This window comes from Opisthocomus hoazin, chromosome 1 (assembly GCF_030867145.1).
Source record: "Opisthocomus hoazin isolate bOpiHoa1 chromosome 1, bOpiHoa1.hap1, whole genome shotgun sequence".
Classification (NCBI taxonomy): Eukaryota; Metazoa; Chordata; class Aves; order Opisthocomiformes; family Opisthocomidae; genus Opisthocomus; species Opisthocomus hoazin.
Window position 1 is genome coordinate 145,860,801 of NC_134414.1, and position 23,376 is coordinate 145,884,176.

General features: G+C 37.1%; 2 protein-coding genes across 2 annotated transcripts in view; one reads left to right on the forward strand and one right to left on the reverse strand.

Annotated features, from left to right (window-relative positions):
- Window positions 1–10,838: 10,838 nt before the first annotated feature.
- On the reverse strand, window positions 10,839–11,731 carry CAPZA3 (capping actin protein of muscle Z-line subunit alpha 3). The gene is given in 2 exon segments (XM_009943020.2): window positions 10,839–11,233; window positions 11,236–11,731. Coding segments are annotated over 2 exon segments (891 nt in total).
- A 360-nt stretch (window positions 11,732–12,091) lies between these two features.
- Window positions 12,092–23,376, forward strand: part of PLCZ1 (phospholipase C zeta 1) — a 57,300-nt gene continuing 46,015 nt past the window's right edge. The window contains exons 1-3 of the mRNA XM_009942996.2: window positions 12,092–12,105; window positions 12,870–12,993; window positions 16,666–16,900. Of these exons, the coding sequence (XP_009941298.2) occupies window positions 12,092–12,105; window positions 12,870–12,993; window positions 16,666–16,900 (373 nt within the window). The remainder of the gene's footprint in view (window positions 12,106–12,869; window positions 12,994–16,665; window positions 16,901–23,376) is intronic.

A 23,376-nucleotide genomic window follows, 5' to 3' on the forward strand; every position in this document is an offset into this window, starting at 1 on the left:
AAGCTTAGTCCTTTTATGATTTTTATCTCTCCTAATTTTATTGGTTCTATTTCATCTCAATGTGTGTGCATGTATACACACTTCACATATAGCCTTTTATATAGTTTTATATTTAGCCTTTTTTTCCTCTGCTAAAATATGTTTTCTAATGGAAGGTCTGTCCTGTCCTATATAGGACATTTCATGCCTTTAATGCATTTGCAGTCACCCCTGAAGTAGCAACATCAATGCTGGTATAGTTACTCTATGCAGCACAGCTGGGGATTCTATCAAAGATGCAACATGAATTCTAAAATCAGCCTAGCTGCAGTAGCTGCATATTGCATGCAGTCTCATTAGCCTGGGTCTTAGCTCTTCTGACAGAGCAGTGGTGAATCTGTTTCAAGAACTAGAGTCATAGAATCATAGAATGGCTGGTTACTGTTTTGACATCCTAGTAACAAGATCTATTGTGCAAAGATTTTAGATGGACGTAATATCAAATAGATGGGAGATTCTTGCTTGGTAGAAACTATTGTCCAAAATCCAGACAGCAATCAGTACTTGCCACACTAGTAGTAAAACCCTGAGACCAGGTTTTCACCTGGTATAAAGTGGAGTAGCTAAACTGTGATGAAAATGATAAAAATATCCAAATTTCATCGAAGTGTAAAATGGCGTTTTTTAATGGAGTAAAGGATATGGTTTTTTAATACCTAGTGCAACATGGTTGTGTTTTAGTGTACAATATTTAGTTAATATCTCTTTTGACATTAGAACTAGCAAGCTATTTGTCATACAGGTTTTTTGTTTTAATACTGTAACTCTCTTCAGTTGTTCTCTCTAAGTAACAGCTACGTGCTGGATGGGAAATATCGTTCCTTTTTATTTAAAAACATGCAGGTAAGAGGTTTTATTGAATGATTTTTGTGCACTGTTCTTAAAGCACATTACCATCTAGAGAACACTATAATTACTCTGAACATTGAGATGTCATTTAAGGTTTTTCTCTTTCAGGATTCACTAGTCCTTATTTTGACAGCTTGATAGAAGTGTATCAGTCCTGCATCTATTGTACTCTCTGTCTTTTTTCAGAAACAGGTCAAGCACTACTGTACGCTAAGAACAAGCACCTTTTTCCCACTTGTATTTATTTTTTTTTCTGTCTTTTTTTTTTTTGTGTGGGGGGGCTCGCATACAGGGGGCTGCTTGCCAAAACCTCTTTCCTTTCTATGTGCCAGTGGAAAGCAGGATCTTCATCCTTTCCCCCTAACACACTGAAGGAGAGCTTCTACTGTTTGGTCTGAAGCTCTGCTTCCAGAGTTTGCTTTAAAGAGAGGGAGTAGTGGTTGCCCAGGGCTCTGGATAGTGGGTGAACCATTAAAATGAACATGCAGCACAGGTCACACAGTTTGTACTTCGGGTGAGAAAGGTGTTACAACCAACTTTCCAAGGAAAAAGTGGAATCTTCTATTTCATGTCAGCTTCCCTGACATCAAAAATAACGAGTCTAGCTGAATTCTCATGTGTGAAGCCTTTATTCGCCTTTTGCCCAGTCTGAGCAAACAGACCACCCAGCATTTAGCTTGAGCACCTCAGAAACAGCCTGTGAGGTACTTGGTACTGATGTCACACCAACGTGGAAGCTGACTTTTGGCCTACATGGTCAAAAATCATGAGGCTAATTCAGCTTTTATTTTAATTTTCTTCAGGTATCTAAAGGCAGAATGGAAACAGGACAGGCTGAGTTGAGCTCCCCTGTGAAATCATAATTTGGCAGTCAGGGTTGCACAGCTGAGAAGAGAGAAGTGGCAAAAAGAATAAAAGCAAACAAATGCTGAGCAATAGATTTTGGCTTTTGCATTGTTCTTCTGCCTCTGGAGGAGGCAAATAGTGTACCCAGGAAAGCATTTCTGCCACTGTTGATATGAGACTACAAATTTGTATAGAATACTTAAAAATGCATAAATTCCTCACTAATTACATCTTAAACATTTAATATAATTTCAGATTTCACTTCGTCATACTAATGAGCTACAAACAACTGTCCTTTGACCCAAAGCTTACAGCCCTGGCGATTTCCTTTCTACTTAGCACATCATGATGTCTCTAGATGGCATTTTTACAGTGTGATATAGTTAATCATTTGGTCTTCTAGAAGAAAATGAAATAGGGAATATTCTTCTAGGGAGTTAAAATTATCAGAATTATGTTGCCTATGAGGGGTTTACAGAAACAGGAAGAGAAGCATCAAAGTGACTTTTGAACGCAGAATTTTATGATAAATATATTCAGTTTTTTTGTTTCTACTCCAGCTTTTTGCTTATCAAAATATTGTGCCAGTGTCAAGAGAAGATAGACATTGGAATTGCCTACTCAGAGGTAAACTTGCAAATACTTTGACCTCTTCTGGTATGGTCCTACGTTTTTGTAGTATTGAAAGATAATCTTTAAATAGTTACATATATCTTTAGGAAAATATTAACATTTATCCTTTTTTTTTTTTTTTTAAAGAAGGTACAGGAACTAACCTCAAAGTCTAAAATAAAGATGGCAATGGCAGGCAAAAATCCAAGGTTTTATCCTCCTTCAATCTGCACCTAATTTCTTTTCTTCCTCCTGTTATCTGAAGACACATAAGTAATCTCCTCTCTTGCAGAATCTCAGCTGGTCAGTCTTTCCTGTATTTAATTTCACAATGCACAATTGTCAGTTACCTCATCACTAAAAAGAATTATACTCCACTGAATCCATAAAAGCAGTATGGAGAGTTTAAAGAGTTTGTTTTATACCTTAATAGTACAGAAGAAAGTATCGCAATGCAGTTCTGCAGCTACCTTCCAGCTAAGTCATGAGTTATGTTAATCTTGCTCTTTTTATACCCACAAGTTGCGCATTCTGTGGTACAATTTAACACATTTCCTACAGGTGTAGTGGAGTGTCCTTCCTCTGAGTGCCAGTTCATAGCACAGCTCTAAGGGCAGTCCACTGGAAGAATGACACGCAGAGCTGAACCTCCTTAAATGAAGAGGGCATTGAACAATGTTGCAGGGAGTAAGCCTGCTATGGTACAGAGCCTAAAGACCCATGGGCTGCATTGGTGTGTCACTTGACCGTTGTGTGTGTATTTGACTAGAGAATAAATAAATGCTTATCATTTAACTTACTGAAGATTCTAGACTTTGAAGTCTGTTTCTGGATCTAGTGGTATTAAAGTAGTTGAATCATTTCTTAATCAACATGTTTCATAGACTAAGACAAAAAAATGGAGCAGGATAATGTAAATTAATTCACAAGAGAGACTGGAGCAAAGGGCTGGAAATTGGTCTGTAGGAACTGTAGTCTAAAGTCCATAGTCAGAAGAAGGGAATATTTCTGCTGCTATCTGTACCTTCTGTACCAGGTCCTTCAGCTTTGTATGATCCAATTTAACCAGCTGTAGCATCATAGTACCTATATCATACTATTCCCCCGGTGGAAACAGTCAAATTACTATAATTAATGAAACAATTAAGTACTTTGTTGAACTGGGACTTAAACAGAGGAGCCAGAAAACAGCTGAAGGCGAAATAGAGCCTATGCATTTTAATCTTCTCTTTCTCCCCATGAATACTTCACAGGACATAACACGTTGTTTTGAAAAAACCTGCATTTTAAGCACAGTTTGTCCCATAATCTGTATCGCATATTTGGAAGCCTATGTAACTTTGATAATGGAAAATAAATTATCTCATACAGAACACCAAAATGTTAATTATGCTTTTCATTGACTTCAGCTAAATCTATGCTTTGTAATGGATTTAGGCATATGGAACTACAGCCCAGAGGCTGAAACAGCTTGGTTTTTGCAGGGCTTACAGATGATAGAAAGTGTGATGTCAATGTGTCTTCAAAATGACCTTTTGATGGGAAAAGAAAGAATGGAACTATAGATGCTCAGTGAATACGTACTGCACACTCAATTAGAATTACTAGAGGAACTGGTCTGAGCAAGAATATATTAGCAGATAATGTTAATTATTTAAGAAAGAACAACAGAATAAATTTGCATGTAGATGTTATATATGCAAAGCAATGATACTGAATCTATGTAATACAGTACCTGAAGCAATAACATTTGTTTTATGGACATGCAAAACTGATGAACAAGAAGGTGACTTTTTACTGCAGACGCACTTCAGGCATTAATTCATTAACAATATAAGAATGAATAATAAATACTTGAAATAAGCTGTGCTTCTCATATCTGTCTCTAATGAGGATGTAATTAAAAGCAAGTTGCAAATGGGAAGTCTTGTGTGAAATACAGTTCTTAAGAAAAAATATCTTCAGTGAACTGGCAAAAATGTTTTTCTCAGAAATAATCACAGGGATTTGTAGAAGATATTTAATAATGAACTCATATGCATTAGAAACAAAAAATGCATTTTTTCATCTGTTGAACGCTATAAAGAAAGAAAGATAGCATAAGGAAATTTATGGCTTGGAATTTATATGTTTTTAAAGGTAAGTTATCTATGACACTTGCTTCAATATCAGTGGAGTCTTAGTCTCTCCATGATACATATAGGACAACACAGCTGTTAAAGGCATATACAAGAGTTTTTATTTCTCACTCTGAATCTGACTTCTACGTGGTGAGCTTCTCAGAGTATTCTCTTAGTGGTATCTTCAGTGCAAGGTAAATACCTCAAAACTCTACAAGGTGAAAAAAAAATAATCTTCAATAATTCATACATCTTCATATTCCTTTTGATTATCTCATTCCAGATAGAAAGCATTTCTACCTGAAATTGAAGACATTTATTGAAATGTAGTTTCTTCCACTGAAACCACTCTCTAGGAGACTTGGCTTTCAATTTCTCACTCAGAGAAGTGGCTTGCAGGGTGAATGTATGTTTTGCTTAACTTTTTGAGGAACTCAGATGCTTTCATCCAGGGAATTCCCAGATACAGATACATTCCCCAGTCCTGTCTGAACCTCCTGTCAGCACACAACCCCAAAGTACACATTCATTTCCAAGGAAAACAAATGTGGGCATGTGGGCAACAAATAAGCCATAGACAATGAGCAGTGTACCATGTGCCCAGGTGACTTGACTGGAGGACTAATGTCAGAATGGGCAACTGTGACAGTCTCCAGCCATGAACACCACTATGAACACAAACTCATATTTTTGTCTTCTTTCTGTGTGTAGGACTTAGTATGGCCTGCACCATGCATTTGGGTTGAAGTCTAACTGCTTGGTGGACAGACCATGTCTCAGAAGTCAGATAACAAGTGACATAACATGAACAACTCTGGGCTCAATGTCTACTTGTTTTCTCTGGGCCTCTAAATTTCTTATGTTTAAGAATAAACAAAATGTGTTTAAGAATAAACAATGAGTAAGTGAATAAGTAAAGACTTTTGATCCCTTGCTTTACCACCAGTCTGCCCCTGAGGGCTGTTCCTACCTGAAACATGAGCTCTCTGCCAGTGAAGCTTGAGGTGAGCATACCTAAAAAGCCATAGCCTTGTAAGGGCTGGTGCACTGATCTGTGTAGGTAGATCATGAAGCTCTGCTGGTAAAGAAGTATGGCATACATGAGAACATAGCTGTGTGCCAGAGGGTGTAGGTTTGTAATTCTAAGTTTCAATCAGGCTAGAAAAATTCCTGTTTCTTAATGCTTTTTCATTTTGTGAAACAAACTGTTATTAACTATGAGAGTTTCACTTGGGATCCTGGTTACTTTACATGTATATCACATACAATTAAATTATTCCCTATCTTAGTTATTAAGAGCCAACTGTTGTATTATTTATTCATCATTTTAATGCATCCTCATAGGATACCTGTGAGATCAGGAAGAACTGTTGGCTTTCTTGAGCACAGAAAGACTGAAGATCATATACACGGGAGTACTGATTTAAAATCTCTAGGAATCTAGATCCACGTGACATGTTAAGGAAGGAAAGACAGTGGGGGAGCTGAGACTTCAGTCCGACTCTTCTGGAGAGTGTCCTTAAGTTCCAGAACAGTGGAATTATAGTACTGGTCTCTTCCCTTCCTTTCTCCAATTGTGAATATGCCTTATTCACATTTTTCTTCAACATGCCCCCACTTCAGCCTTTTCCCTTATCTGTCCTGTTCCAGGTTGCTAGTTTCCCTGTAATGTTGTATTAGACACTGGGCGTCCATTCCGCTAAGGAGAGACCTCTGTCTCTTATGCAATTCTGGTGAGATACATAGGTAGAGCCCTTATAAAGGGTTGTTTTAAAACCCTAAGAATTTATCACTGTCAGCATGCTTTGAAAAGAAGGCTATGATTAACACCAAACAGACTTTAAATTTTTAGCCTTCTGGTTCTGGAAGAATATTTAGAAAGGCTCTTAGCTGCTCTTGTTACAAACACAGCAGTTATGAATGCTATTTAAGAAGCGGTGTGTGTATGAGTTGATATGTGCCTTAGTAAGCAAACAGGAAATACGAACCTTTAATTATGTATAAAGATTCAAGACTGAAATGCCTATACCTACAGCTAGACAAAAGCTGAGACCCACAATCCATTTGCTTCCAAATGTGTTACATGAGCAATAATATTAAAAAACTCCACCGAAACCAAACAGCTCCTATTAATAGGATCTCACAATCTCAGGATATTTTCTGGGTATGAATTTAAGGATGCATAGTAGTTCCTGTTCCATTTAAAGACAATCTACTACATAAATGATGTAATAAAACATGGGTCATCTATTTTAATTATTAATAGGTCTCTTATTCCCTCATTTTTGTATGGTGGCAGTTGCTAAGTCTTACAAAAACAAATTGTAACTTTGGAGAATCCCAGGATACTATGCTTTGAATAGTTCATAATAGTTGTTCTTTTAAATAGTGACTTTTTGAAAGGACCCCACATTTTTAATAACTCCAAAGCTTTCAATAAAAGAATTATAAAACCCACTATTTGTGTAAGAGGGGCATACCGATATACAGAAGTGGAAAATATCTTGCACTTGGAATGTAATAAGTCTGCTTTTTCAGATTTATTGAACATATTAAATAATTCTTACTGTACAGTGGCAAATAATGCTTGATTTTGGTCTTATTATAGCTGGAGCATTAGCACATTATTTGATATCAGATGTACACTTGACAGAATGTTGTATTTCCTTTACTTTTATTTCCTCTGTTTCAAAATCATGTTTTCCTTTCTTCTCCACAACTTGATAAGGAGTAGAGAGTAAGGAATACAGTGGAGATTCTGATACATACTACAGCCTGGAAAATGTACAAGTAGAGGCATGCTTTTTACAATATTGTCTTTTTCATTCCATGAATGGAGCAAAGAAATAATTAATATCATTTTTGGAGAAAGTAAGGGGGAAAACATGAATTTCCTCCAATGACTAGGAGTATTGACAGACCTTGCTTTCTGCCAACAGATAACTTGAGTCTTTAGTGCTTGTTAAAAATTTGTCTATTCTGAAACCACAAAGAAAGTTGCTTTTAATTCAGCACATGTATATGAAAATGAAATGATGAAACTTTTTTGCGGAGTGTCCTCATTTTGATAGGTTTTCCACCTGCTGCAGTACTAGCAAAACATGAAGCAAACTTTCTAATGTGAACACTAAATATTCAGTCCAAATACTAATATTAACTGTTGATTTTCTTCCAATTTTAATGCAGCTGGAAGCTGACAATGAAGTCCAAGCTAAGCTCTAATGTTACTGGTGTAATACAAATGATAATTTTCTTTGCAGCAACAATTAATGGTAGATACAAACTTATTTCCAGAAATCAAAAATTTGAGCCAATTTGGCTTACATACGTTTGTACCAACTGTATGATTCCAATGAGTCTGCAAGCCTGTAAATGAAAGAAAAGAGTTTCAAAAAAATTTGCATTCTATTTTGAAAGAAAATTACATCTCATCCTGTAAATGTTCTGAACCGATAGAGTAGGTGATCTTCTCCTTGACATAAATAAACTTGGCCACTTAGGAACAACCAAAGATAAGAAGAAGGAGAAAGCTGTATTGGAAGCGTATTACAGAAAGGTACTTGATGATCATGTATTTTTGCAGGTACAAAGCAAGTCTTTAACAGCAGATAGTAGTGACTGTAAATAGGTAGATATAGCTTCAATTCTAGGTATGCTATACTCCTGGCTGCAGTAGAAATCTATTGTAAGATACAGTTTGACAACTTATTTTTTGTTTTAGTTATACATGCTTATTCTTCATTTCTTTTCTTAAAATGCGGGGTGCTCATACCAGTAAAAAGAGATGGATTCACAGGCAGCTATAAGAATGTGAATGATTTTCAAAGCAGTAGACAGAAAAGGAGGCAGATTTTAGCAATAAAGATAACGTGAGTTGGAATGTATTCCCTATACAACAAAAAGATTTTGGTACGAGCGAAGGAGTAAGAATTTGCAACTTAATCTCAAACATATTCAAAGTCAAAAAAGCGTATATGTAAAAGTTGAGTACAGTTTTCAGTGGAGATTTACTCCTTCACTTTCTTCTCATAATGTTTATTCCTCCCCAAGATTCAACTTTCCAAAAGAAAAAAAAAATTCCAAGCCCATCATGGAGAGTGTAAAGGGAAAACTGACAAAGCCTATATTGTAATTACCTTTTCCAGACTAATTTCATAGGTCTTGCAAAAAATGTGTTTTCAGCCAGATCAGAATGTTTTCTCTGCCCAAACTCCATACCTCTGAGCAGCTTTTGTTGTAGATTGTGGTGTCACAGATTCCTTCTTTTCCAGAGAAGGGAAATTGAAGGAAAATGGAAAGTTCGTGAATGTAGACTGATAGGGAAGATAGGAGAACTACCTAATCCTACAATATTAAATGTTTTTATTGTTGCACTCCTTGCTACAGTTTTGCTGTATTTTAGAGAAGAGAGAATTTACTTCTACAGAACAGTATATTGCAAAATGTCAAATATTTGCATCTCATAAGCGACTGATCAGGTGGAATAAATGTTGAAACTGAAAGTCATCTGACTGCTTAGTTTTTTCCATTGTTCCCTATTGTGTCTTACTGTTAGTTCATGTTCAATATTGAGTTGCTTGCTCATTGAATGGTCTCAAGCAGCAACATCGGCACTAAAAAGGCTGGATTGATGTTGGATGGATCTCAGTAGCAGCTGTGGGGTGAAAAGAGAATGACCCACATGTAATGCAGCTTTCTGTGAAGAACCGAAGGAGCACAGAAAATGCTCTCCATGCTCCATCCTGCTCCCTCTTCAAGCACATGGTGCAGATTCTCTAACAAACGGGCATCTGTAAAAGGCATTGTCAAGGGACATCGCTACAAGGGCTGCAGTCTGCTTTCTGCTTGCGGGAAGGAAACCGTCCATGGGTTTCTGCACATATATTACTACAACACTCCCAGAATCTTTGTGCTGAGTGACCGTAAAGGTGAACAACTAGATGAAAGATGTGCTCTAGTCAATGCAAATCTGAAGAAATTCAGTATTTAACAAAGGAGCTGTTCCATTTATTTCAGTTTCATTCAAATATTGGCAACACTGCAATCTTGCCTTCTGCAATAAGGCTTTGTAAATTACTATGCTTATAAATAAAAATTGAGCATATGACTTTGTCATAAACAGCGTAGAATGATGTACAATTGTGGTTTTTACATTAGACACTTTTTCGTTGTTGGTTTCTGTCAGTAATTAATTATCATATCCAGATGTGTAGAGTAAGGAACCTCCCACATCAGATGCAAGTACAGATTTAAAATCTTCATTTTGCATCAGAAGAGCAATCTGAAGATGGAATTTTCACACAATATTGGTTATCCCCCAAACCATAACAATGCACAGTTCTTAACTACATTTTAAATCAAAGACAATGAAAGCAATCAGGGCCAGTCTGAGCACCGAAGCTATAAAGCAACAGATCAGTATTCACAAAAGGGCATGTTCAACCCGTGTGACAATGTAATTGCCACCAGCAGTGATGAACAAACTCAAAATCTTATGCTTGCATTAAAAACATCCAATAGTTACAAAAATATTTAAATATTCATATCAATATTTTTAGAAAGTTTAGTGTTTATAACACTGCTTGAAATTAAACTTTGTTTCTAATAAAAGTCTAATTGAAAGTTATGATTACAGAAAACAGCAAGTGTGGTAGGCATTTCATTTATTGTAGTAAACATGTTAGCAAAACATCACTGTCATAGTTTGAAAGTAAAACAAAATCCCATACACTGCTTTGGCCTTTGGAATGAGCACTGGGAGAAGGGAAGTAGCAATGCTTTATTCTGTAATGCCTCAACACCCAGCATACATCCCCGGTGATTCCTGAAATATCTTCTCTACTGGTTGTGAGAAATTTATTCCTCCTGAGTACTGATCTCCATTTGTTCATGTGACTTTGCTAGAGATGCGTCTTGTGCATACAGAGAGGGATGCACGAGCAAAGCCTGAAGGCTGAAATTCCTGGGTTTCAGTATCAATGAAAAAAATATAGAAAAATTGCCTCAATATATTTGCTAACTTACCTTACTGATTTCCTTATAACCTATGCTACATGTAGTGTGAAGTTACATAAATAAATACAATATTGGGTAAAATTACAAAGGAAAATAGGAATTTGCTTGCTAGCTCATCTCTAGCACTGTACTGCCTTTGACAGTGACCATTACTAGTATCTCTAGAAGAGGTTGAAAAGTACATGAAGAAAACAAAAAACCACAGCAAATGATTTTCGGTTACTACAGACCTGAACTATTTTCAAAGTGGGGATTGACTGATGACAGTTTCTGCACTCTCCTGAGTAATCCAGATATAAATCTACTAAACACCCCTGTTTTATCTTTGTCTTGATTTTTTTTATTTAGGCCACCATATTAAATAGCGTGTTTCAGAAAGCATGGAGGCACTTCTGTGTTGGACACACTGGTGTTCAGATGCTGATCATTCAATAGTTTATTCCAGTTCATATAAGTGCGAGTAACAGGGAGTTTCCTCCGCAGATTTTTCCCCCATGTATCCTCTGACAAAGCCTGAATGCTTTCCAGAATGGCAATATGAAACTTGGTGTCCTCAGCTTTCACAAATTTCACAAAATCTGTGGCAAACTGGCTTTGGTCTATCACATTTAGAGTCTCACTCACAGACTTGCTGACAGTTACATGGAGGTTGGCATCTTTGCAGTAGTGTATCTGGAGGAGAAAGATCCCTGTAACTTGAGCGGTAAATGGAGTCAGGGTAGAAGTCCAGTCGGACTTCCAGAGGCTGTTCAGGGGTTTGAAGGCTGGTACTGATGAGCCTCAAGGCAGGCCACAAACAGCTGCCTCTTGCCCAGGATTTTTTTGAACACGCAGCAGTTCCCTGCAGCAAAGTGGCAGCTCACGTAGGCTCGCAAAGCCTCGTGGAGGGCCTCTCGCCACAGCTCCCCCCTGTCTAGCATCACACCGTGCAGCTGGGGTCTGCTGGCTCCCCCGCGCAGGTGGTTGAACTCAAAAGAGAAATTGTTCAGAGGGTCAAGGAAGCTGTTTCCCCCTAAGTCGTTGTAGTGAGTCAGTAGCACAGTGCGTCCGTTGATTTGGACGGGGGTGAAGTTGTTCTTGTTGTGACAGGCCCCAACGTGGGCAGCCTCCCGCCTCACCAGGTTGTTATCTTGGACCAGAGCACAGAGATCTTGGACAACCTGGCCAAACTCCCCTGGAGACGACTGTTGCAGCAGGCCGCAACTGAGAGACACCTTCTCCAGCTCGCACAGCTCCTGGCTTGCGCACATGCCGGGGGTGAGGGCTATCCAAAGGCCGGGGGGCCGCAGACGAGGGGAGGGCATGTGGGCTGCTTTGTGCTGGAAGGAAAGTGCACAAGATGGTGGTGAGGTGGGGGGGAGCGGCGTCGGGAAGGGGCCTGCCCTGGGGCCTGCATTGTGTGACCTCACAGTGGCACCCGGAGCAGAAATGAAAGGGGGCCTAGGGTGGGGGCTGTGCTGAGAGGGTGCTGGGCGTTCTGAGAGGGGCCCCGATGTGCAGGGCAAGGGAAAGGGCCCCACCAGGAACTGGAGCAAGCTGAGGTGTTGTCCTGCCAAACGCTGCCAACACCACTGCAGTGAAGAAACAGGAGCAGCCAACGCAAAGCCACCATGGAGGAGAACAGATATCCTCTTCATGTGCTACCTCCTCCTCTCCTCTCCTCTCCTCTCCTCTCCTCTCCTCTCCTCTCCTCTCCTCTCCTCTCCTCTCCTCTCCTCTCCTCTCCTCTCCTCTCCTCTCCTCTCCTCTCCTCTCCTCTCCTCTCCTCTCCTCTCCTCTCCTCTCCTCTCCTCTCCTCTCCTCTCCTCTCCCTGTCCTGCAACAGCTGCGGTTGTGTGACCTCCCCCTGTGTACCTCTTTTCCCCCAGGCCTGGGACCGATCTAAGTACACATGGGACCCCCCATATGGGTGGCAGGGAAGGGCCTGGGGCAGCCGCTCCAGTCCAGTCTGGCGCTGGTTGAAGCTGATTGGGTGGGTGCAATGCTGGGTGCCCTTACCTTGTCGCTGCTGTTTGTTGGCACTCCTCTTCCTGCCATTCCCCTCAGCTGCTGAGTCCCCTCAGCCTCCCCACATTTCTCTCCTCTCACAGCACCCCTTTCTTCACCCTTCCCCCCCCCTCGGTTTTTTTCCACACTCTCCCTTTCTCTTTCTCTGGCCCTCCTTGTCACCATTTCCCTCAGAGTCTCTGGGCGTGGAGCAAAAAATGTCTTCCTGCGTGCCTCAGAGGCTTCTGCATTATCAGAAATCAGAAGACAAGGATTTTCTAGAGTCTGAGAAAAACAAAGTGCAAGATTTTTAGGTTTAAAAAAATTAAAATTCTTCCCCTGCTCCCCCTATTAAAAGGCAATGACATGGGCCAGAAGTTTCCTTAACCTGATCTTTCATACGTGGTTTTTGTCCATCATTCAGGATGAGTTCAGGACTGGGAAGATTGATTTAGACAGCACAATGAGACTGCTTGAAAAATTTCAAATGCCTTTTGATTTCACACACGTAAAGCATGTTTTCAGGGTGAGGTATATGTAGATTAAGCGATTAAATACATTCAGAATTCCAGTTACATAAATGCATTATATTTGTTGACTTTTTGAGATTAATGTTTTGAGAAGTGAATTTCATGCTAATAGGGTGTGCGAATTCAAATAATTTTGCCTTATCCATGTCTTTTGTTTCTGTGTAAAACAGATAACTGAGGGGTTCAGTTACCACATTCTCTATACCACACCAAAATAGTGTAGGGGGATGAAAAATATGTAGGTCTTGATTCTGAACATTTTGTAACAAGGTCTCACTTGAGAAAAATTAAAGTATTCTGGTTTCATCCCATCCAGCTGCTTCTGTGATCAAGCTAACAAGCCCACAAATGTCTGTCTGATGCTGGGCAGAGCATTTGGAGTGAATTCCCAAAAATCCTTTTGCCAGGAGGACAATACAGAGTTGTCTGATCTGCTCAGACTTCAGGTCAACACAGATCCAGCACACCTGTTCATTTAATTATCCTCTATACTTCTCCTTTAAAGTATGTAAGGGTTGTGCCTGAATGGATGGGAATTGCACTCTAACCCCTGGGGAAGGATATGGCCTTGAGATATGGCAACATTTAAAAGATTTCTATGAAGGTTACATGATACAGCTAGACATCGGACTTACTAACATTTTAGTAGGTAAGCAAAACACCATCCAGCAGATGCAGCCCCAGTGAGCAAATACGGCAAAACTGAGCACCTTTGGACATATTGGGATTTCATGTTCTTCAGGTCCCTTCTAGTATTTACTCAAAAGATGTATGATTTTTGCTTTTAGCTCATTTTTTTAACCAAAAATAGCTGTTTGGTAAAGCTATTTTCCTAAGAGAATGAAACCAAGTGGCTAGATATGTGTGTGGTTTCTTTGAGAATTTTGTAACCAGCTGGCTGATTCTGTCCAGATTCAACAGAGGACAATTAACTACAGCAAGCCAGAAACTTTTAGGTCACGTCATGCTGACAGGCAGTCAGGCAGGCAGAGGGAAGGCATTAAGATTTCCTCACTTTGTCTTGTTCCTCTCTCATTGTTCTCTGCCTTGTCGAGTCAAGGTAAATCCAGCAGCATGAACTCAACCATTGCTGAAGAGGCTGCCTGAGGTTTTTGAACTTGCACTGCATTGAGAGAATTGCCAACCTTGAGAAACTCATGAGAACTTGAAACTATTTCTCATTGTTTCCTGTATTGTCCACCTACTTTGCTTTCTGACAGAAATTTGAGAGAGATGATCAATTGTGGGTAGACAAGAGAGTAATTGTTTGAGGAAGTGACCTGCATAGAACAAGTCTGATCTAGTTGTATTTAAAGATATAATATACTCAACAGTCTGATCCAGTTATTTGTAGCAGTACTGTTAGACATTCTTTGCTATTTTAGAGTGATTTGAGTATATTCAGTAGTTTTGGGGATCAAGTTGTTCATCACTATAATAATATGCAAAAATGCAAAGCAGTCTATAAGAAAATCTTACTGGCAGCATTGTCAGTAGCTGTACATCAAGAGTTAATTGAATGATTATACATGATAAAATCAATTTTGTAGAAAACAGTTTTTAAAGAATAATATGATTTTCTCTTGTCTGTTGTCTTTGAATTTATTTTACTGTAATGCTCTTTTGAGCAATATCAGAATTATGAACAGTAAGATTCTTAAGGAATAACACATTTTCATATAATTCCTCTCAAGACTAAGTCTTTGTCAAGATACTTCTGTTTCTGAATAGCAAAGATTTGATGAGCACTACTAAAAATAATAATAATCTAACAAAAATTTTAGAATTTTATAGCAATCTTTTTTTTTTAATATTGAGATGATTTTCATAGCTTTAATTTGAAAAGCTCTCCTGCGCAGTAGTATTGCCTGTATTTCATCAAGAGGCAACTGAGATGACAGAAAGTATAATTTTCTTGCCTGGCTTCACTTTGTGCCAATACCTAAGTGAATGTGTCCTGAGTCCTGATAGATTGTTTAATACCTCAGTAAGTTAGTATTTTGTTTTTCTGTTTCACAGTTCTGAGTAAATTTTCAGTTTTCTTGAAGATGCTAAAAATTAGATAGAGGATATCAACCTTAGATGTGGGATTTCTCAAGCAGCAATGGAAAGTGTATCATTAGCATTTGTACTGAATTATTTTCTTGCTGGTGATTTTTGTTAAAAATGATCATTACAATTCTCTTTCACAAACTCAAAGCAAATACGTACCAATTTATAAAATTTTTGGCTATAACTCATTAAATTTACTTTTGTACTTGTTTTAGTTAGCTTATGTATTCTAACTTTTATTGTACTCATTCAGACATCTCTTAGTAGGAACTGCACTGCATAGGCAGAAGCTGGTAACATATCATTACTCTTTTTGGTTTTCTGGTGTGTCTTTAAAACTAATCTAATTTGGTAGTAATCAAAAGTCTTCAAAGAGCAGCCATAGCTCAAGTAAGCCGTTTTCTGTTTATGGAGACTTTTGGAGAAGCTCTACCAACAATCCTAGACGCCATGTTATTAGATGCTGAAATTTATCTTTGGTAGTCTCAGTATAAGGAGTCAACAGTTATGAATTTTGATCAGCTTACAGTGATAATCAATGAGGCAATGAATTGCCATTTATTTCTGATTTTTGTGAGAAATTTTGTCAGCAGGTTTCCAAAGTTTCTCTTCATGTAGCAACATTTAAGAATAACACAAGCTAAACCATTAGAAACGTCTATACTTCATATGCACAATTACATATTTAGTCTAGAAAATTTTAAAGAATGAATAAAATTGTAAGCCTGAGAAAAATGTAAATGGCAGAAATGGTAAAAAAAGTATTATTCTACTCAAATTCTTTTGGCCTTTTTTATTTTTCTAGTGCCTTTCATACTGAAACACTGAAATTAATTGATGTGCTAATATTTTGTAAGCTCTATGAAAACAAGCTTACAGTTTAAGAATTTTGAAAGTGTGAATAATTAATCCGAGTTAAACATTCCGGCTTGTTAAGAATAGAACATGATGTCATAGGTTATTATAAAGTATCTTGCCTCCAGACTTTAATAGTGTTCATTATGTGATGTATTGAAAGACTTGGATCTCACGATAATTTAGTCATCCTTATTTTATTTTTTAGATTACTGCTTGCTGTAATTTGTATGTAAATTTAGCTGAGAGTATTTACAATATGCTTTAAATTCCTGTTGGAGAGGTATTATTTTAGATATATTTTCCACTTGGTAATTTTCATGCTGCAAATTTATTTTACTGCATAACATTTTAGAGGTTTTATATAATGTGTTTTATTATTGCATATGCATTATATAGAAATTTATTGTAATTACTTAGATGCTAATTAAGTCATATAGTACATTTTAATTTGTATAAGATATTTTTACACACAAAATGAGAGCTTGAAGTTGCATATAGAAGAAGATGATTTGATAACGCACTGCAGTCACCGTTGCCTGAGGTTTTCTCTATTGTTCTTGCTCTTATTGCCAGTTGAGCAACCTGATCTAGTTGAAGATGTCCCCGCTCACTGCAGGGGGCTTGGACTAGATGACCTTTAAAGATCCCTCCCAATCCAAAGTATTCTATGATTCTATGATAGCAGAGTGTTTTGTGTGTATCTTTGTATCGTTGCATAACTTTGTAGTGACTGTTTTGTTTTTGTTTTTTTTTTTCAGAAAACAGTTGACAAACGGAAGACACATACAATTACCATAGAAGATTTCAGGGCAATTTATCGATCTATTGTACACAGACATGAATTTCAAGAACTTTTCCGTGTTTATGCTCCAGAACGCAAAATTCTAACTGCCACCGAGCTCATTGAATTTCTCAGAAAAGAACAATATCAAACTGAAGATTGTGAAACAACTGCCTTAGAAATTATTTTGAAGTATGAACCCATTGAAGAAGGTAAGAATATTTTAAGTATTTAATTTCTAGCTCTTATTTATTGTGCTTCTGTCAGTGACTGTGTTTATATTTTTGAATACTCATCCGACTAAGCAAATTTAACTTTTTAAAGAAAACTAGTACATATAGAATTATATCTGTTGTATAATATCTTCTTTAAGCACTTATAAAAAATGCTGATTTTTTTAAATTCAGATCTTTAAACATTGTGAATGTAATAGTACAAAACAAACATTAATAAAGCACAAGAATATTTACACAGCATATTTCTCAGTGATAACATATTACATTATTTACTAGACTTATCATTCTTACTGCTTGTTACAACAGACTGGTCCAAAACCTACATGTAGATTGCTTCAAACAAAATACAATCTTCATACAGTAGATGAGCTAATATAAACTGCATTAAATCTTTTTAATGCCCACTGAAACCTGTGAATGACCACTATTAGCAAGACAGACTGAATTTTTTTTAGCTAAGTGTTCAAAAATAATTTTGCTTAATTAATTAAAGAAATATAAATATTGGATTACAAAGATTAAAAAATAGAAAATATGTTTTGTTAACAACTGGTCTGTTCAGCACAGGATAGTTCTCTTCGAGGAAATCAATTATAATTAAATCAATAATAATGGATGAATTTTACTTTATTTTAAATTTTCACTATGAAAAACTGAAGACTGAGGACAGCATTTGTGAAGACCAGAAAATGTCAGAATTTAATGTTATATAATTTAGTTTGGTTTAACTACTCAGTACTGAGCCACAAGCACAATAAAGTGAAAATAAGTTTAGTTAAACCCACTGTATTTCAAAACATATTTTACAATTTTTATAGTAGTGTTTTTTGCTTAAAGATTATCTTACAAATGGAGGAATACATGCTACTAGCATTTGATAAAGTACTTTCATTTCGTACTATTTAAACTTGTAATTTGTTTTAACAGAATGCTCTACATGAATCATACTTTTTGCACTTGGTATGTTTGTATTTGAGTGTCATATGGCAGAAAATTTAAATGTAGAAGGAATCTCTTAACAGAGGTTTCACAGAGGAAAACAACTTCTAAGGATGTATCTACTGAGAAGGGTATATCTCTTCTGTTTACTGAGAAAGTCTGAAACCTTAAACAGTTACATTCTGGTTTGCCCTCAGCTGGATATGGCTGGTAATGATATCGGGGATGCATTGAAACAATCTTGCAAATTTGGTGGATCCTCGGCAGCTTCAGTGGACGTGGGGTCTGATTATTAATCTGTCCCTCTTATTAATCTGCCCATCATGTGTCTACTGATGTCATTATACATCTTATTGGGTTTAAGCTATAATTAATTATTTACGCTCTCCCAAGCTGAAACACCATTTCCATTTTGTTCTCTGATCAGCTTCTAAGAGTAGGTTTCTAAACACAGACTTCTACTATCACAGAATCATGGAATTATTCAGATGCAAAGGGTCCTCAGGAGGGCAGCTACTCCATCCTTCTGCTCAAAGCAAGGTTAGCACTGAATCCAGAATGGGATTCTCAGGCCTTTTTTTCGGTCAAAACTTGAAAACCTCTAAGGACAGAGAACCTGAGCCTCCTTTATGTGTCCAGAAATTGCTTCTAAGAGTTCTTGCACCATGATTTTCCCGGGGATGAAAGTGAGGCTGGCCAACCTATAGTTCCCTGAATTGAATCACAGAATCATAGAATCGTAGAATCACAGAGTCATAGAATCATAGAATAGTTGGGACTGGAAGGAAACTTTAAAGGTCATCTAGACCAACCCCCCTACAGTGAGCAGGGACATCTTCAGCTAGGATAGGAATGGCTTTGCAGTGATATCAGCCAACAGTCTTAACATCTCAAATGCATCTCATTTGATCTCATGGACTTTTATGTGTTGAGTTTTCTCCAGTAATCTCTATTTTATATTAATCTCTACCTGCTGTTAGTTTCTTTTCTCCTTGAACCCTGTCTGTAGGCGCAAAAGCTACACCTTGGTGATGAAGACTGAGAAAAAAACAACTCTGAGCACTTTAGCATTATCTGTATTTGCCATCATTAAATCACCTGCCCTATTCAACAGCAGACCCACTTACTCCTTTTCAAAAAACATAACCAATACAGCAGTAAAAGTGCTCCATATTGCCACTAATGTCCACTGCCAGTTTCAATTTTGGTTGAGCTTTGGCTTTCAGAACACCATATCATCATGTCTGAACAGTGTTTCTATTTTCCTCTTTTGTAGCCTGCCCACGCTTTGACTAGCAGTTTTATAGTTTCCTTTTTTACGGTATTTCACTTTTACTCTGTCTCAGTGAAACCGTGACATTTTTCTTGCAGTAGAAGAAAGCTATCTAAGCAGCTATCACTGGTAATTCAGCCTAGAATCTGGAGCTCAGGCTGGGTTCTTCCAGATTTCAGTAATAATTTGCAGCCAAAATATTCTTCTAACCAATAATTTCTTCTTCCTATTCAGTTGGGCATACCAACAGACCTCATCATTTCTTCTTTGTTTAGCTACCATGGAAGCATTTGTGTGTGGTTGCAATTGTTTTTTAAGGAAAAGCTCCAGTTTTATTTTGAGGAGTGTTTAAAGACATCAGAATAATATTCTGAAAACTTTCTGAAAACATTCTGAAAAAACCTCATACATTTATATCTTTAAATGCCTTGTCTTAATTTTTATATGTTTTAAAAGCCGTGTCTTTTTATATATTTTTTTTTCATTCTTTGTTTTAATTTCTTTGTTTTCATGGTGCTTTCCTTTCTCTTCTCTCTTTATTTCTCTGTCATTTATTTATCATTTTCCCTTGTCCTTCTATATATTTTGTTCTTCAACTTGTCCTTGGTCAATACAAACTATTTTTTATTTTATTTTTCTTTAGCATACTGATCTGCCATTTTAGTTGTCTGCTCATTGTACTGTCTTCTCTCAGCTGAGTCATTTAGTGATAATGCATAGCCCCTCCTCTGCAAACCCAAAGACCTATGTGTCCCCTTGACTTACTTGCAGAAGAAGCACTGTGTAAGATCTTCATAGGTGCCTCATCACCCTTTCTGAATGACGAGAAGTGTGAAATGAGTGGACGTTTGTTAAAGCTATAATATGTGTATTCTTCAGCTATTGAAGGCTGCTTCAAGTTGTGGTGGAATATTTCTGCTGAGTTTCACAGAGCATAACTTGAGGCAAAATTTGCCACTAAGCTAAGAAATCAGAGCTAACTGCATTTTACTGCATACTGTTGCTTTGTTCAGTGGTACACGAATCTTAGATGTTTAAGTTTGTTAGTTTCCTTTGGTTCCCAGTATTTGATAATAGGTAGAACTGATAACCAGTTAAGACAAATACAGCCAAGAAGGTGAAAATCTTCTTTTTGCAATAATAACTCTGGAATATCTATGGTGATAATTCTCAGTGGGGTGGGAAGAAAAAACTGGATCACTCTTTCAGCAAGAAATAGAAGACATCTGGTGTGTTTTAAGAGTTACTCACTGTCCAGTAAATAGCTCCAAAACCTTTGATTCCTTATGCCATTACTCTCCGAGGTTACCTTTTAAAATAGAACATATTTTATCAAATATATTCTACTCTTTCTGAAAAATAACATGTTTACTAATTAATTATATAATAAGTTTTCAGTTTAAAAGCTTTCTTTTGAGTTGTCTGTTTTGATGGGAAAGTTAATAGCTATAAAGCGGTTAAACAATGAAAAATCTGTAGTCAGTTAGAAAACACAAATGTAAATATCAACTAAAGTTTCTTAGTTTTTATGTAATGTCTGGTTTAAATTTCAGATGCTGAGCCAAATTCTTCTTTGTTTCTTCATCTGTGATAAAATTGTTTGTCTTGTAATTGCAAATAATCTTACTGAATTAAATAATAGCTGTATTATTCATGCTCCTTTGAGTGAAATAATACTCCCACTCAAAATTATTTATTGGAAAATTCCAGATGTGATTGATGTGATAGCTGGTTCTTAAGGTCTTGTGATAGACCATTTTGTGTAACTGTCATTCTGAATTTGCTATAGAATGTTCTTCATCAGGATGACCTGTTGGACTCATCTGCCATCCTTGTCTTGTGTATTGTGGAAAGAGAAAAGGGCAGATTTTAACATTTGATTGACAGCTTTGCTAATAGTAACAACCATTATCTGATAAACTTGATGCCACTAGTATGTCAAGATTAAGATGAAAACAGTGACTTGATTTTATATACAATGTTGATGAGTCCATCTATAACATTTAGTGCATCCCTAACATTTGTGTGCAGAGAGAAGACACTTCAACACTATTGAGTGAGATAACTCTGAATTAACTCTCTGAGGGTACTGTAGCTGGTTCAGGAATGGTATGGAATACCATTCTTTCATTTTTATTGAACAATTTGAATGTCTAATGGCAAAATGCGGCATTAACAGTTTGTGTGTGTGTGTGTGCATTTCTGGCTGAAGGAATCATTTTATGGTAATGATCATAAAAGTGGTGAATATGTGATTCACACCTGACAGTTGTGTCTTACAGACATCCAAATGTCAGTTTTGTTCTACACAAACATTTGATTATCCATTTTATTATTAACTTTGAATAGAAGTATTGAGTCAGTAAATGAGATTAAAGAAAACATGCCAACCAAGTGCACTTGATTTTTTTTAAGCTAGGTATATATATATTTTTAAAAAGAATTACTTCTCATTAGTCACTGTTTGCATGGATAGGATTAGAGGCACAGTAAGGATAAGAATGTGCATCCCACCGTTACTTACAGCGTAGTGCTATTCAAAGAGTCTGCTCCTGTCTCTGTATTTTCCTGCTAGGCAGTACAAAAACAGGTCAAAAATACAATCCTGTCTTGAAAAACTTGTTTACTTCGTAAATAACAACATAAGCTTGGTGCCCCTGTCAGACAAAGAATTTGAATAATCCAGAATGTATTTGTGAATCAAAAAAAGTCTTCAGCTTATTCCTAGTATATACATTCTTTTAAACTTGTTTTTTGTGTGTGCATGTGTTGTTTGAGACAAAGCGAAAGGGAGAGCATGCATTTGCAGGAGAGAACTTTTGATCCAACTGGCCAATGTGAGTTTAACAGAGTAGAGACCTCAGTCAAATTCCTACAGATTTCATAAAAAGTCGCACGACACACAAGAAAGACAACTTAAAAATCTCAGATAGATGAAACTGGATTTATGAGACACAAGAATTCAGATGTGTGAAAGAGCATGTAAATATCCAGTTTTAGGAAAAGAATTCACCAGAAGAAGACAACCGATTATGAGATGCAAGCCCTTAGAAAACTAAACTGCAGCCCAGACAGATACTTTATTCCGCTATGGACCAGTATTAGTTACAAGTGTGGGCCAGGTGGAAAATAGACTCCCTAGAATATAAACTCAGAGTAGAAAAGGAATGACTGTTTTCTAACTTCATCCAAAGAAATAATTCCATCCTTCCTGTTCACTTAGAGTATAAATATTTTGGTCTGACATTAAGTAGCCAAATTGCATAGTATGAAATTCCATCTGATAATGTTTCTGCCTTGAGGTTATTATTATTTGATACTTTTAACTATTATAGAAAGCTTCCTTCTTCCAATATAGCAGAGTGACACCTTTTTCTCTGATTGCAAGTACTTCTCATGAGTTCACCCCGAAAATTCCCAGCAGATGTATTTGTACCTGTTTCAGTATCTATGGTGGCCAATTAAGATAAACATTTGATTACTAATTCGGCTGTTAAGACCCGAAGAACACAGACATTTAAAAACAGGGAAAACACCTTTCTCCACATTTCCTGGGCACAACTTCAGGCTCTTCTCCTCCCCACATCCTGGCCTCCACTTCAGTCCAGACACCTCTTCTCCCACCTTGTCATTGCTGCAGGTTGTACTCAGTCCCTTCAGTGAGGAAACAGGTGCTGCAGGAGGCTGTGGTCAATGCATAGTGATTTCTTTCTGCTGCTCCACCTTTGTCACACTTCTCTTTTGCTACTGATTCCTTCTCGTTTTTTCTGCTTCAGCATGGATCCTCAACAAGCCTCATTCCCTTCAGGGCAGAAAATATCTTATGAAAGCTTTCATTTTTTCTTTCCATAAAGAAAGAAAAATAATTTCAAAGGAGTTCCAAGATAAAGAAGAAAGCAGAAAGTAATAAACTCTAAAAAGCATAGGCATATAATGTAATCCAAGTCTTTCAAATACTTGAGTTATATCCATAATTCCTCTCTGATATGGCAGTATTTGTATATATGGCAGAGCTGGAATTTATCTTAGCTGAAGGAATGGGGAAATTTTTTTTTTTAAATTATGTTTGGAAAAAAAGAGTATTATTAATAATCTGTATTCCAGACTATCCAAAAGGGGAGGGCAAGAAAAAAGCATTGAACTTTATGAACAACAAAAAGCTGCAAGACAGAAATATTTTCTTGGTTTCTCTTTTTCTTTCCACACCAATGGGATATGTGCACACACTAACTACTGCTAA